We start from the raw sequence: 16,397 nt of genomic DNA on the forward strand, positions 1-16,397 counted from the left end.
GAATCAATGCACTTTTTGTGTGTTTACAATGTAAATTTATATGGCAAGTACAATGTAAACATATAAAAATCCTTTAACTAATTTATATCAGCCTCTCAATACTTCATCATTATTCTATTTAAATATTATTTTCTCGTCATAAAATATAGTATTTTCTTTCTCTTAAAATATATATATACACACACAATCCTTCCCTAATTTTATCTCTTGGTCATATTCTCTCCCTTCAATGCCAACCACTTTGTAATGGCACCACCACTTCTACTAGAGAAGCAACGAATCATCGATCAATACCCATGCCATCAAAGAAAAACAATTTCAATAATCCAAAGATAAATGAGGAAGCCAATTAGATCACAAAAGAACCATCTCCAATAACACCGACCCCTTTTCCAATCTCTTTATTTTGATTTTGGACAAATGGATCTAACGGCTGATAGTGGTTCAATTTCATTCGCAGAAGACAAGAGATTAAAAGAAAAAAATTATGGGCTTTTTTTTAAGACCAGATCGCAACACCATCAAAAACACTAGATCGCTCCGCCACCAGATTGCACCATCCTTCTATATTTGAGCTTGAGCTTTAAAGAAAAAATTATATTGGTGAGGAATGGGAAGCTAAGGGAAAATACATCTTATTCTTAGTTGAAAATATTGCAATTGCAAATGAAATCACATAGTTAATTTTCCAAGCATAATATCAAAAGATTAAAACACAAATACAAGTTTGGATGAAATTATTTCGAGTTACTCACATTTGCACACATATAAAATACAAATAAAAGACTAGGTATGAGAACCACACTGAACACTCGTTATTCAATAAACCATAAGCATGCTTATCTAGTATGCCAGAAAAGTCTTTCCATCCATTGTAAAACTTTGAAGGAGCGTAGAACTTTATGGGCCTGCGATTAGTCAATAGAAAACAACATAAAGTGGAAAAGTTCAACGTAAGTAAAGAACTTAATACTAACATTAAGAAGGTGAATAGTTTGATTTTTTACCTTTCATGTAGCTAAGCATGTTGTGCTAAATCCCAACGCCAAGAAGAATGTCTCTGATGAAATGCAGCTCAAATATAACCTTGCTAATGTCCCATCGTTCTTGTGGCAACTCCACAGAGCATGCGACTCCAACCTTGACCATGGAGATCAAACACTCCTCTATTCTATTTGTAGGGCTACAATTCTGATTATCAATCACTTCATCAACATTTCTTAAAAGTATTGGGTCCGAAATCTCCATTATATGGTTAGGCAAGGCCATTTTAGCATATTTGTGAAGGTTAAGGCCTCCCTCAAACACACAATCTGTGGGTCTCTTTCCTGTTATCATCTCTAATAATAAGATTCCATAACTGTAGACGTCCCCTTTAGTTGACACCTCCCTTCCTAGACCGTACTCTGCCATTCATAATATTTGATATTGATAATACGTTCACATTATGATTTGGAATCTCAAAAAGTAATCATGGTTAATGTGGGAAATCATATATGTTAACAATTAAAAAGTCTAGTAAATTGTTGTTACCTGGAGGAGTGTACCCAATTGTTCCCCTTATTCCAATCGAGCTGCTACGTTCTAGATTTGTAAGTCCTAGAAGAAATTTTGCAAGCCCAAAATCTCCAACATGAGCAGTCATATTAGAGTCGAAAAGAATGTTACTTGGCTTTAGGTCACAGTGAACAATTGGCGTTGGGCATTGGTGGTGTAGATAATCAAGTGCACAAGCAACATCAATGGCAATGTTTGTTCTTTGAAGAAGGCTCAGATTTTGTATATCATTATTTGTTTCCAAATCCATATGTAACCAATTTTCTAGACTTCCATTCGGCATGAACTCATAAACTAGAGCCTTAAAATCATTGCCCTGAAAATCCACACTTGAGCAAGAAGTGATGATCTTCACAAGATTTCGATGACGAATATTTTTCAAGGCTTCACACTCGGAGATGAAGCTTTTGGAAGCACCTCGACGTTCAATATTTAGTACTTTGATTGCTACAATTGATTTTTCCTCACCAAGGATGCCTTTATACACTGAGCCAAAACTACCAACACCAATCAAATTTACTGACGAAAATCCATCAGTTGCTTTAAGGAGCATTTGGTAAGACACTTTCAAAAGTGACTGCCTCAAAGAAGATTCTGAAGATTTATGTTTTCTTCTATTTTTGTGCCTACAAAATAAGAAAAGTGACACTATAGTTACTACTAGAATAACACATGTCATTGAGATTACCACTTTGAGTGCAAGAGGCCATCTCATTTTCTTCTCTTCTTTTGTTAAGCACCTAGGAAACTGTAGCTCTGATATGCCCCCACATAGTCTATTATTTCCGATGAGTGATATTGTGCTAGCATTTGCAAACACTCCTTTTGTTGGAACCTCTCCTTGAAAATCATTGAAGGATAAATTCAAATTCTTCAAGGAGAGTTTCTCCAAGAAATTTGGAATTTGACTACTCAAGTTGTTCCTAGAAAAATCCATGACTTGAATACCTCTCAAAGAACTCAAGGATGTTGGAATTGCTCCTTCAAAGAAATTACCCTCCATGTAAAGGTACTCAAGGCTTGCACAAGAGCCTAGGCTGCTTGGAATTTTCCTAGACAACTTGTTATCAGATAAGTCCAACTTTTCTAAATGGACAAGATTGCCTTTTTCTAATGGTAGTGATCCTACGAAAAAGTTTTGAGACAAATTAAGTGAAATTGACAGTGTGGAAATTGCAAAGACTTGCTTTGGAATGGTGCCATTGAGATTGTTTTGAGAAAGATCTAACAATAGCAATTTTTGGCAATTTTCTATACTTGATGGGATAGTTCCTTGCAATCTGTTATTTTCCAAGTACAATTCATTTAACAATGATAGGCTTCCAAGGGAAATCGGTAACCTTCCTGAGAGTTTGTTGTTACTCAAATATAATCGTTGTAATTTTTTAAGATTTCCAATATTATTTGGAATTGTCCCTGTAAATTTGTTACCTTGCATCGATAAGGTGGTCAGGTTGACCAAATTACCCACCCATAAAGGGATCTCTCCAAAAAGAAGATTGTCGCCGATTGCAAAATAGGTAAGTTGGGCCGAAAGATTAACCAAAACATTAGGTAACGTACCTTTGAATTGATTCACTTCAAGATATATTTCTTGTAAACTGCTACAATTGAGTAGAGATTGAAAGAAATTCATTTCATCATCATCTCCACTTCCTAAATTATTTTCACCAATAAATAATTCCTCCAATTGTTGTAAGCCTCCAAAATTTATAGATACTTTTCCCGTGAAATGGTTCTTGTAAACTTCAATCTGTTCGAGCTCTGAAGCGTTAGATAATGAGACTGGAAGAGGTCCTGTAAATTGGTTGTCATGGATTTGAAACCCTTGGAGATGAGGAAGGGTGAGGAATAAGTCTGTAGGAAGACTTCCACTAAGCTCATTATCGGCCAATGAAAAATCAATAATAGACGAAAGATTATATAAAGATGGAGGGACTGAACCGGAGAATCTATTTCCACCAAGTCCAAGAAATGTTAAGCTTCTTAATTGACCCAAGGCATCTGGAATATGTCCACCCAATACATTTCTGGCTGCAGATAAAATTTGTAGAGAGCTAAGGTTCCCAATGAAATGTGGGATTCCACCTGTGAGATTGTTCTTGTGAATAGAAAGAAACTCCAGCTTTGTCAAAGAAGCAAGCTCTATTGGGATTGACCCTGAAAGGTTATTTTGACCTGCTCTAAGAAACTTGAGGTTGGAGCAATGGGAAAGGTTTGCAGGAATTTCCCCCGCGAAGGAGTTGTTATACAGGCTCAATACTTGCAGCCTGAATAGATTGCCAACTTCATCAGGGATATTGCCTCCAAGGGTGTTGTTCGAGAGCTCGATTTCCCTAATGAAGCTGAGGTTGCCTATGTATGGAGACAAGGAACCCACCAAACCTCGAGACTGCAGATCTAACACAATCACTCTTCTATGCTTGCGGCCACACGTAACACCTTCCCACTCGCAGAAATGGAGGGAAACATTCCAGGAGCGGAAAACTTTTGTAGGGTCATCTGTTATCTTTGTCTTGAAGGCCAACAAAGCTTGTTGATCTGTCTGACTCCCACCGAAATAATTGGAGTTTCCAGTACTGCCAGCAAAAACAGAAAGTTTTTTTACATGCTGCAGTGCAACGAACAAGAGAAGATGAAGAATAGCTTGGAAGTGAATTGTGCACAATAGTTTCGGACTCATTGTTGCAAGTGAGGATCCTCTTCCTTGCCTTTTCATTTTCAAAGTGCAAAATTTGGGTTGTGCTTGTCAATAGGGTATCTATTCAGTGGAAATGTTGGAGCTAGCACCAGGGTTTTGATGATGAGAAAGTAGAATAGAGTGGGATAGTGAAGTGGGTAGAGGTCAAAGCGGGGAAAATTTTCAAAGTCTAGCTTGAAATAACGGTATGAACAGTGATTCCATGCAAGAAACTATGATAACTTGCGTAGTGCTGGTGTATTCAAAAGCATATGCCACGAACTTATTTTACAATTTTCTCGTCTAATGCTCCTAAATGGTCCAAAAATATGATATTTTTCTATTGATATTGATGAAATTTTAATGGTTCCTGCTTTGTTCAATGGGAATTTAATAATTTTCTTTTGAATTCAAGTTGTCATCATGGTTCCCACCTTCGATCTAATCCCACGAAATGTCATTGTACCCCGTGTCCTGTGTCCTTGTGTGTGCGGATATGCTTGCCGCGTACATATCTTACAACTTTGTTAAAGGTATGGTAATGCCACTTTGGATCAGAATTTCTGTCAAAGAAAACGACATTGATAAAGGTCTGCAACACTTTTGACAAATTGGAACCACCCTACATGTATGTATGTTATCAACAAATTTCTTTCGTGTTACCATGTTAATTCCTTGAATAGTACTGTAATGGTGTGAATTGAAAGAATTCTGAGGTTGGGGTTTTGCTAGTATGATTATGGGATTTTCTCGTTATATTTTGCATTTTTGCTAGTCCCTTAAATTAAATAATATATATGTGTGAAATTGAGTTCCAAATTAAATAATTTTATGATTTTGGGATTTTCTCTTTATATTTTGTAATTGGCAGAAATATAGGGTTTTAAGATTTTTATTTAGGTATGAATTTTGGGGTTTGTTCATCCAACTGCAACTATCTCAAATTGGGTGTTTTAGTGTGCGCTTGGCTCCAAACTTAGCTTATTTTACTATTCAGCTTATTTTTGCTATTATTCATGGGTCCTACTACACTTTTTGATACTATTCATGGGTCCTACTGTACTATTTCAATTAACTTTTACCTTTATCTGTAATACTTTCAGCAAAAAGTTTTCAGTTTTAGCAAAATAAGCGGATCTCAAACAGATCTTTAATATGTGATTAGCATCCCTATTTGCAACTTCAATTAAGTTGGATGTAAAATCGGTTGATTTTTGCTGGAGGTTGGGCTCTTGAAATTCTAGACCCCAGATTTTCTTTGGGGTTGTATATCTAAACCAATATCAAAATATTTTGTTCCCCTAAGTTAAAACAAAACCACCTTAGGCATGACATTGAGAACCTTTTGATAAATCAATAGTTATAATAGGAGTGGAAAGATTGAATCTTGTATATCTCCATTGAAAACACCAGAAGGTACCAATTAAATTATAAAACTATTAGCGACATTGACAACTTTGGTGAAAATTCCATTTATGATTTGTTTGGAGGGGTTTTTGGTGTCTACAAAAGTCCCAAGTGCATTTTACAAATTTTTGTTAAATTTAATTACAATTTCTTGGACCAAGTTTTATAAATGGAGGGTGTAACAGTAACCCCTATGACCCATTATATAAGAATTTAGTACTTTTAAAGGGCCAATTTTGTAGTTTTAGTCAAATTTTCTTGTAATCTCGGTCAAATGAAAATTTAGTCTTATAAGGATTATTTTGGGCATAGATAGAAAAGTGGAGGATAAAAAAAAAATTGTTTGATTAAGGAGAAAAGTGAGAAGATAGAAAAGATAATTAATATAAATTGACACATATGTGCTTATTAAAACATTATGCCTACTAAAAAAAAAAAAAAAAAAGCAATCAGGCCAAGTTATTAAAAAAAAGATAATGCCTAAACATATATATATTTTTTTAAAAGCAAAGAGCGAACTTTTTTTAGGGGAAAGACATCACCACTTATATTAAGAAAAACCGGCTAAATTAGCCTAAATTATAGAAAGAAACTGTAGTGGAATATCCTCCCTCCAGAGTAGCAGACTTAGTTAGACTATGAATAACCTTATTACATTTTCTCTTTATATGACAGTGAGTAAAAGAAAACAAAGCCTCGCATCTTCAATCAGCAAACCATAGGGGGTTAAACTTTTACTCTCATTTATCAAAGCTTTCATAACCATCTGAGAGTCCCACTCTAAGACAATTTGGTTGATCCCTATCTATGAAGCACACTAGAAAGCCTTGGCAGTGGCTAAGGAGCTATTTGGTAGTGTATTTTAAACAACAATTTTCAGTGATTAAATAACATTATACGTATTTCCACACACTTTTTTATCCACACATATTTCTAAAAAATACAAATAACGTTACTAGAACAACATTACCAAACGGATCCTAAGGCTTCGATTTCCATTTGGGCAGTAAGCCTCTGGAAGTTGTTGCTGAGAGAGAAGCAATCACCAAACCTTGGTTATTCTGAATAACTACACCAATCCTAGAATTATTTGCATCTAGGAATATGGCTCTATCAAAATTTATTTTAAACAAAGATTGCCTAGTCTTTTGACACCTGGGCAATCTGATGAGGGTTGTCATGCCCACCAAAAAAAAAAAAAAAACCAAAATACAATCATCTACGGCCAGTTAGCCAAAAAACAAAAGAAACAATCAGCCAAAAAAGTAAAATGACTAGGACCTGTTTGGTAGGCAAGCTCAAACTCAAATTTTCAGTTTGTAAACAACTTTATACATATTTTTACACACTTTTTCACCCACACGTATTTCAAAAAACTACAAACAACATTACTCAAACTCCTCTACCAAACGGCCCTAAGGCATCACGTACAGCGTACAGACACAATACACCAGAAGAAAGCTTGTGATTTGGGTGTATTTTTGTCCAAATATTTTTGCCCCCATCTTCTTTTCCATTTTATTTTGCATAGATTGTGTTTTGGTGAGCCAGAAAAAAAAAAAAAAAAAAAAAAAAAAAAAAAAAAAAAAAAAAAAAAAAAAAAAAAAAAAAAAAAAAAAAACTCTTGAACCCATCAAAAGCTCTTCACTTTTTTACCCCAATCAAATAGGAAAAACTAAAATCTTTTCTTCTACCTCAAATATTTTCTATTCCCACCTCTACCAAAGCAAAGCCTTACTCTTTTCACTAACTACAACACCACAGTTTCCTCTACTAGTTTGCAATTTGCACCACCTTTAGCAACAATTTATGTCAGTGTTGTCTAGGTCCTTGTCAAACGTCTACAATGTTTGAAGATAAAAAGTGGAAGAGACAAGTCTTGGTGGGTAATATTTGAACTTTGAAAATTGAAAAGATACATTTAAATGTGTGAAGATAAAGTTTTCTTGGAAATTGGATTTACTCACTTGTCAGATTAGACGTGTGATGTGGAGAAAAAAAAAAGAAAAGAAAAAGAAAATAAATATGGGAAGGGGTATCTACTAGGCTTAGAGCAACAGTATTAATTAGTGCAAAATTTTTATCTATTTTATAATAAAAAATCTACTTTTTCTATTTTACACACTTATTTTTACAAAATACCCACATCAATTTATTTATTCTACACATTTATTCAATAAACTATTAATCTCTTTAACACTCATCTCTCTCACACACTATCGTTCAACCCACACACTGTCATTCAACCCAACAATATGGATCTGAGAGAGTTGATTTAAGAGATCAACGCCTCGCCCTGAGCAAAACCCACTTATCAATATCGATGCAAAGAACTAGAAAAAACAAGCCGATCAACCCAAAGACCCACCGACCCACACCCATAATCCCATACCCACAATCAACCAAAAAAAAAAAAACAATGATGGGGCTTAGGTCAGCGGCATGGGTTAGCGAGAGAGTTGATCTGAGAGAGTTGATCGGTAAGAGTGAGGTGAGTCAGAGGTACTAAGATGAGAGAGAAACAAATACTAAAATATTAAATGGAAGAGCTATAGTAACCGTGCATATATGCACGATTACTGTAGCAATGGTGCATATTTGCACACTTTTACACTGACTGATGTGGACATTTTTTGGGTTAAAATGTGCAAAATGATGCACTTTTTGTATTATGCAAGATTTTGCAACTATTGATGCGGTTGCTCTTACGCTTAGTGCATTCCTATTGGCAATTGCAAATGGGAAATGTAGAGGAAAAGTACAATCAAGACACAAAAAGGTGTTAGCAACCGGGCTTGTAAAATGCCAAAATTGCAAATTTTTTTAGTGGGTAATATATCATATTATTTTAGTGGGTAATATATATTATTTTAATGAGTAGAATAGGAAAATAAAAATTAGGATGTTTGGTGTGTTGTAAAATGGTATGGTATAATTGATAAAGTAGATTTTTGAGATGGTAAAATAGGATAGGATACAATTTTTCATTGCGAATGCTCTGACTTGTGCGTGTGGCGAATAAAAAAAAATGAATGAAAAAAAATTAACTAAAGGTGATAAAAACGATGGGAGGAGAAAAAATAAATAGGAAAAGAATATTGTTTTTTTTTTTTAAAGCAAAGGATGTAGGGTTGGTTAATGTATTACGTACAGTTTTCAAAAAAAATAAATTAATTGATCCAATAATTACTAAAAAGATTAAGATTAGTATTATAAAAGTTTATTTTGTAAAGAAGTATAATATATATATGTAATTATTTTTTAATATATCAATGAAAATAATGAAATAATAATTATTACATTTAATTATATATAGTATTTATTATAAAAATATAAGTAAACTCAAAACGATATAACAATATTGACCTGTACTAAAACATATCATTTTCTTGACCAAACTGAAACCCATCTGATACAAAATTAATTCACTTAAAAAATAATAATAATAAAATAAAATATTTTCTTCTATCTCAAATATTTTCTATTTTCCCCTCCATCGAAACAAAGCCTTATTCTTTTCACTAACTACAATACCACAGTTTCCTCCACTAGTTTTTGCACTTTGCGCCATTTTATGTCAATGTTGTCTGGAAACTCATTCACACTTGATTAGACATCTCCCCACCTCCCCCCTTTCTCTGTTTTTGGACTTGGTGTTAAGGACCTTGTCAAACGTCTGCAATGTTTGAAGATAAAGTGGAAGAAACGAGTCTTTGAAGATAATGTTTAAACTTTTAAGATTGAAAAGATACGTTGAAATGTGTGAAGATGGCCTGTTTGGTGAGTGAGTTCAAACTCACATTTTTATATTTTAAATAATATTACACACTTTTTCACACACTTTTTCACCCACACGTATTTCAAAAAATTTCGAACAGCAATTCTCAAACTACTCTACCAAACACCCCAAATTGGAAATTGCATTTACACAACTGTTAGATTAGACGTGTGATGTGAAGAAAGAAAAAAGAAAAATAAAAAGAAAAGAAAAGAAAAAGTAAACAAAGATGGGAAGAGGGGCTTGGGATCCGGTGCACCGAGTGCAATTCATCATTCCTACTTACAATTTTTTTTATTTTTTACCTTTTTAACTTTCACTTTTTACTTTCTTTTCTTAACTTTTTTAATTAATGGTTAAGATTGAAAGTTATTTTTTATAACTATTACTTCCAACAATTCAAAAGAATTGATCAGGTGCAATACTTGTATTAGGCTTACCTATGCATGTGGAGAATTAAAAAAATGAATGAAAAAAAATTAACTAAAGGTAATAAAAAAGATGGGAAGAGAAAAAATAAATAGGAAAAGTATATTGGTTTTTTTTTTTTTTTTTTTTTTTTTTTTTTTTTTTTTAAAGCAAAGGAGATTGGGTTGGCTAATGTATTAGGTACGGGTTTTTTTTTTAACTATATTAATTGATCCAATAATTACTAAAAATATTAAGATTAGTATTTGACGAGGCTGTTTTTGTGTATACTCACGTGTCTTCTGCTGAAAGCGTGACTTTGCTAGATCAGATTTGTTTTGGGGAATTCAATCCAAAAAAAAAAAAAAAAAGTCTCATAGACCAATGGCTTCCAGTGCATTTTTAGCCTAGAAAATAGATAAAATTCAAAGTCTATGAATCGCGATAATAGTTGAAATAAATAAATAATATGTTTAGTTGAATAACTTTGATTAAATGATGAGTTGAACATCATTATATATATATATATATATATATTAATTGATTTCCAATATTAGAGAATAATTAATTAAGTGTCATATGTCCAATAATGGGATGAGTCCAATAGTCCATATCCAGGTGTGGAATAGTTCATGTTCAACATAATACGATATGTCTGGAAATGATCTATGTCCAAATAATGTATGTCAAATAGTTTACGTCTAGTCGTGGTTCATGTTCAAATAATATAAGTCTAGCGGTGATTTATGTCCGAATAATATATATCCAATTGTGGTTCATGTCCAAATAATATATGTCCGGTGGTGAGATAGATTCAATTTATTAATATATATGTTCATTAATGGTGCAATGTAGTAATGGGCTTTGATGTTGCTAAGTAGTTAGCTTGGGCTTTTGATAAATAATTTGTCACGGGTTTAAATCTTGGGCTTTGGATATGGTATTTGAATTTCATTGATAAAATAAATTTGTCACGTGTTTATACCATGGGCTTTGATTATGGGGTTGAATCCCATTGATAAAATAATTTTGCCATGAATTTGAATCATGGGCTTTATTATATTGCCAAGTATATGTTGTCTTGTGCTTTGAAGGAATAAGATGTGTGCATTGGGCTCATAGGGCCAGTTTTGGGTTTTGCTAAGCATTAAAAAGGAGAGAGCAAGATATGTGGTTTTTGGGCTTTATGATAATGGTTTATATTGTGGCCCAATTTGGTAACAAGATAGTAAATATATGTGGACTAATTTGGTGATGGGATGAGAAATATTTATGAGGGCTATTTGAGTATTTTGGTGAGTGGATAAATAGGATCAAATAGGTATGTGCATATTTTTATGCTATTGGATAGGAATAATTTGCAAGGGAATTAAGTGTTTTTGTTGAAAACTTATCTGATTGAACTGTTGGAGAAGAAAATTGATTGTCCAGTGATAGGAATGGTTTCGGTTAATGAGGTCCCTCTTTTATACTGAAGTGATGGATAACAATGGGTTTGTTTGGCGGCACAACTGTTTACTACTAATGAGGTCATCTATTGCTGATGAGATAAATATGTCCAGCGATAAGAGGGGTTTCTACTATTGATGCCCTCTGTGGCTGGAGAGATGAATATGTCTAGCAACAAGAAGGCTTTCCATTGCTGGAGCCCTCTATGGCTAGGATGATGAGTAATAATAAATTATTCTAGTAAAAAGAGAAGTTTCTACTGTTGATGTCCTGTGTGGCAGGAGAGATGAATATGTCCAGCAGTAGGAGGGCTTTCTACTACTGAGCCCCTTGTGGCTGAAATTGTGGGTAATAATAAATTATTCCAGCAAAAAGAGGAGTTTCTATTGCTGATGCTCTCTGTGGTTGGAAAGACGAATATATCAAGCGGCAAGAGGGCTTTCTACTGCTGGAACTCCCTGTGTCTGGGATGGTGGATAATAATAATTTATTCCAGCAAAAAGAGAGGTTTCTGTTGATGAAACCCTTTATTGCTGAACTTTGAACCTTTTTTTTTTGTTGCTATCGTTGGATAGACTTTTCATTTTTTAGGGATAAGTGCTTCTTTTTTCTTCAACTCATGGGGGCCATAAGCTTAGAATAAGCATGTTGAAAGCCTTGGAGTAGCTCAAATAGTTGAGAGATAGATGATTTGACATCTCATGGAATATCTTAAACATAATAACATTATGACTCATCTCCATGAGCTGCTAGATTAAGAGATATTGAGCATGTGATATGTAGAAGTTGAGATCTCCTTCATGATACGTGATTCTAGACTTTTGGAGGCACGATAAGGCTATACTTTATGACTCCCCAATGAAGTCGCCAGAATGATGGGGGCTGTTTTTGTGTGTAGCCACGTGTCTTCTGTTGGAGGCGTGACTTTGCTAGACCTGAATTTGTTTTGGGGAGTTCAATCCGGAACTTGATATTAGGCTGCATAGACCAATGGCTTCCGGTGCATTTTTAGTCTACAAAATAGATAAAGTCCAAAGTCTAAGAATCGTGATAATGGTTTAAATAAATAAATAATATGTTTAGTTGAATAGCTTTGATTAAGTGATGAGTTGAACATCATTATTATATATATTAAGTGATTTCCAATATTAGAGAATAATTAATTAAGTGTCATATGTCCAGTAATGGGATGAGTCCAATAGTCCATATTCAGTTGTAGTATAGTTCATGTTCAACATAATACGGTATGTCCAACAATGGTTTATGTCCAAATAATGTATGTCAAATAGTTTATGTCCAGCGGTGGTTTATGTCCGAGTAATATATGGTCAGTGGTGGTTTATGTCCAAATAATGTATGTCCAGTAGTGAACCCATGTTTATTAAATAGTGGGATAATATTAAAGTAGTTTGCATCCATCGGTACAGTAATAATGAGTTAACATATACTTAATAATTTGATTTTAAAGATAAAGAAATGTTGACCTATCTTTGTATGATTTATGGTTCCAACTATAGCATCACTTTATATGTCTAGCTGTGTGCATAAGTTGGTTAAGTTTTCCTCTTTATAATGCACTTAAATGATATTCCCTATGTAATTTTTTTCTAGTTTTTAGTCAAATATGAGTGAAATTGCCTTCCATGAGAAGGACTTTTAGTATTATAAGTTTGTACTTTTCATAAGAAGGATTTTTTGCATTATAATTATATGCCTTCCGTGAGAAGGGCTTTTGATAAAATGTTCTTAGAAGAGTGTTTGATATGTTTTAAGATACATGAGGATGATAAAAAAAAATATATGTTTTGTGAGATATGGTATTTGTAAGATATATTAGAAATATATGTAGGATTTATGTGTGGATAGTTTGTGAGGAATGTGTTTGTAAAAATATATATGGAAGTATGAGAGATATGAAGGTTAAATATAGTAAATACATGAGCTTATTGTTGCTGCTAGAGTAGTTTTTCATGTTATATCATGAGTTATGTGCTTGCTCACTCCCAAGTGCAGGAGATCGTAGCAATATAATTCTCGGAGTACCGAGGTCGAACCACAAAGAGCAGGGTAAATTCAAAGACAATATAATTAAATAACAATTTGGATGAAGAAGAAAAATACTTTTGCTTGGTGATTGTTAACAAGAATAATAATATAAACTGATTTAAATCAATAATGTAAATACTAGGGCATTGGGGTGTTTTCCTATATCGATATGAAATTTTTTGTGATCTAAGAAAATATCTATTTCATAATTGATTATTCTTATACAATTAAAAACTTATGATTCGGTTGAACTGAGACAATTCAAGAACGCATGATAACCTCGATTGATAATACGGTTAGAAAAGTTTTCAGAAAAACTCATTCACTTTAAAACCTGATTTCTATTTGAAACTATTAGAAATTCATCTAAACAATAAGAAAAACATGATTGAACTTATTGAAAGCATGGAAGAACTAATACATCAAAAGAAATCTAATTGAACAATCAAATATGTTATTGATAAAATCCTAGAAAGAATCACATTGAATATTCATACCGTATAGAAGAAACATAACCCCTAGCCCTAGCAAAGAGTTTAGGCTGCCATTAGAGAAAGAAAAATACAAGGTTTTCTCTGCCAAAATCCATTCTACCAGCCTCCCTTCAAAACCCCAAAGAAAATAAAACATTTACTATTTTAATTTCCGTCCAGGTTTACAGCGGTAACTTGTGAGTTAATTTCGGCCTTCAAAAATTGAGAATTTTGAAAAACTCAAAACTGGAAAGTTGTAGATATTTAAGTCACGGTTCCAACCCATCTAGCCTTGTGTCGATTGGATTTTTGAGGAGAGAGATATGCCCAAAATACTGATCAGTGCTCAAATCAGATTTTTCCTTTTCAGATTCTGCTTCTTTGATTTCTTTCCTTATTTGAAGCTTCTAATCATGGTAGACGATCCAAGCACTCCAGCTGCACCTCCTTAGACATTTAAGCATGGTCCTTTAGCTCTACTTTAATTCTAGCTTGGCTTCCATTTCTCACAAATTCCTATAAACTCATCTTTCTCACATAATTTCCTGAAAGTAGAAAATTACACACAATGAATAGCATTTTATTCAAGAAATTATGTAAAGATAAATAATAGGGACTAATGCAAATCATGGCTTAATTATACAAATTAAACATAATAATAAGGAGATAACGCCCATATAAATATATAACAAATATACATTTTAAGGCGTTATCATTATGTTGCTTTAAGAAGAGGGATTTTGTAAGAGAAATGGGCAAAGATATGGAGATTCTCTCTCCTTAAATACCCACCAATTCCCTCGTGGGCACCCTGGATCATAATCCGTTCAGTTTGTCATATAGAGTATTTAATTAGTATCTCAAACTACTTTCCTTTGAAAATTAAATATTCTTTTACAAAAAAAAAAAAAAAAACAAAAAACAAAAAATTGCAATGTTTCTTCCTAAGTTGAGGAAAATTAGACACTGTTTTTATATCTGAAAGCCTTTGTTTTTTACCCCAACATCATTAACAACACAATCAGAAACAACTGATCAAGTTATAAAAGGGTAATGCCACCACTACCAATGATAGGCATTCTCTCCTCCATCAATACTGCAAGTGGCACTATGTAGGAGCTTGGAGCCTTGAAATGTTTTAAGTTTTAGAGGAAATTTGCAGGCTAGCATAATTTTGGGAGAGAATATCGTTAGTTAGTAAGGTTTTGAAACCATTTAGGAAACTAGCATCTCAAGTCTTTGAAGCTCGAGTTCGGCGATAAAATCGAGCCTCTAAGACTCGAGTTCTAGTGCTGAGATGGAGTAATTTATCCACGTGGAACTCGAGTTTCTTAGACTTGAGAAGTATCTGAAGAACAAAGATTGGTGAAGACTCCAGCTGCACCTCCTTAGACATTTAAGCATGGTCCTTTAGCTCTACTTTAATTCTAGCTTGGCTTCCATTTCTCACAAATTCCTATAAACTCATCTTTCTCACATAATTTCCTGAAAGTAGAAAATTACACACAATGAATAGCATTTTATTCAAGAAATTATGTAAAGATAAATAATAGGGACTAATGCAAATCATGGCTTAATTATACAAATTAAACATAATAATAAGGAGATAACGCCCATATAAATATATAACAAATATACATTTTAAGGCGTTATCATTATGTTGCTTTAAGAAGAGGGATTTTGTAAGAGAAATGGGCAAAGATATGGAGATTCTCTCTCCTTAAATACCCACCAATTCCCTCGTGGGCACCCTGGATCATAATCCGTTCAGTTTGTCATATAGAGTATTTAATTAGTATCTCAAACTACTTTCCTTTGAAAATTAAATATTCTTTTACAAAAAAAAAAAAAAAACAAAAAACAAAAAATTGCAATGTTTCTTCCTAAGTTGAGGAAAATTAGACACTGTTTTTATATCTGAAAGCCTTTGTTTTTTACCCCAACATCATTAACAACACAATCAGAAACAACTGATCAAGTTATAAAAGGGTAATGCCACCACTACCAATGATAGGCATTCTCTCCTCCATCAATACTGCAAGTGGCACTATGTAGGAGCTTGGAGCCTTGAAATGTTTTAAGTTTTAGAGGAAATTTGCAGGCTAGCATAATTTTGGGAGAGAATATCGTTAGTTAGTAAGGTTTTGAAACCATTTAGGAAACTAGCATCTCAAGTCTTTGAAGCTCGAGTTCGGCGATAAAATCGAGCCTCTAAGACTCGAGTTCTAGTGCTGAGATGGAGTAATTTATCCACGTGGAACTCGAGTTTCTTAGACTTGAGAAGTATCTGAAGAACAAAGATTGGTGAAGACTCCAGCTGCACCTCCTTAGACATTTAAGCATGGTCCTTTAGCTCTACTTTAATTCTAGCTTGGCTTCCATTTCTCACAAATTCCTATAAACTCATCTTTCTCACATAATTTCCTGAAAGTAGAAAATTACACACAATGAATAGCATTTTATTCAAGAAATTATGTAAAGATAAATAATAGGGACTAATGCAAATCATGGCTTAATTATACAAATTAAACATAATAATAAGGAGATAACGCCCATATAAATATATAACAAATATACATTTTAAGGCGTTATCATTATG

At 33.5% G+C, this 16,397-nt stretch overlaps 1 protein-coding gene across 1 annotated transcript; it reads right to left on the reverse strand.

Annotated features, from left to right (window-relative positions):
• Window positions 1-1,032: 1,032 nt before the first annotated feature.
• LOC115957100 (receptor kinase-like protein Xa21) lies at window positions 1,033-4,240 on the reverse strand. The gene is made up of 2 exons (XM_031075331.1): window positions 1,534-4,240; window positions 1,033-1,406 (listed from the first exon to the last, which is right to left on the reverse strand). The coding sequence occupies exons 1-2, from the start codon at window positions 4,238-4,240 to the stop codon at window positions 1,033-1,035; spliced, it is 3,081 nt and encodes a 1,026-aa protein (XP_030931191.1).
• Between the last annotated feature and the right edge of the window lie 12,157 nt (window positions 4,241-16,397).

Source organism: Quercus lobata, chromosome 8 (genome assembly GCF_001633185.2).
Source record: "Quercus lobata isolate SW786 chromosome 8, ValleyOak3.0 Primary Assembly, whole genome shotgun sequence".
Classification (NCBI taxonomy): domain Eukaryota; kingdom Viridiplantae; phylum Streptophyta; class Magnoliopsida; order Fagales; family Fagaceae; genus Quercus; species Quercus lobata.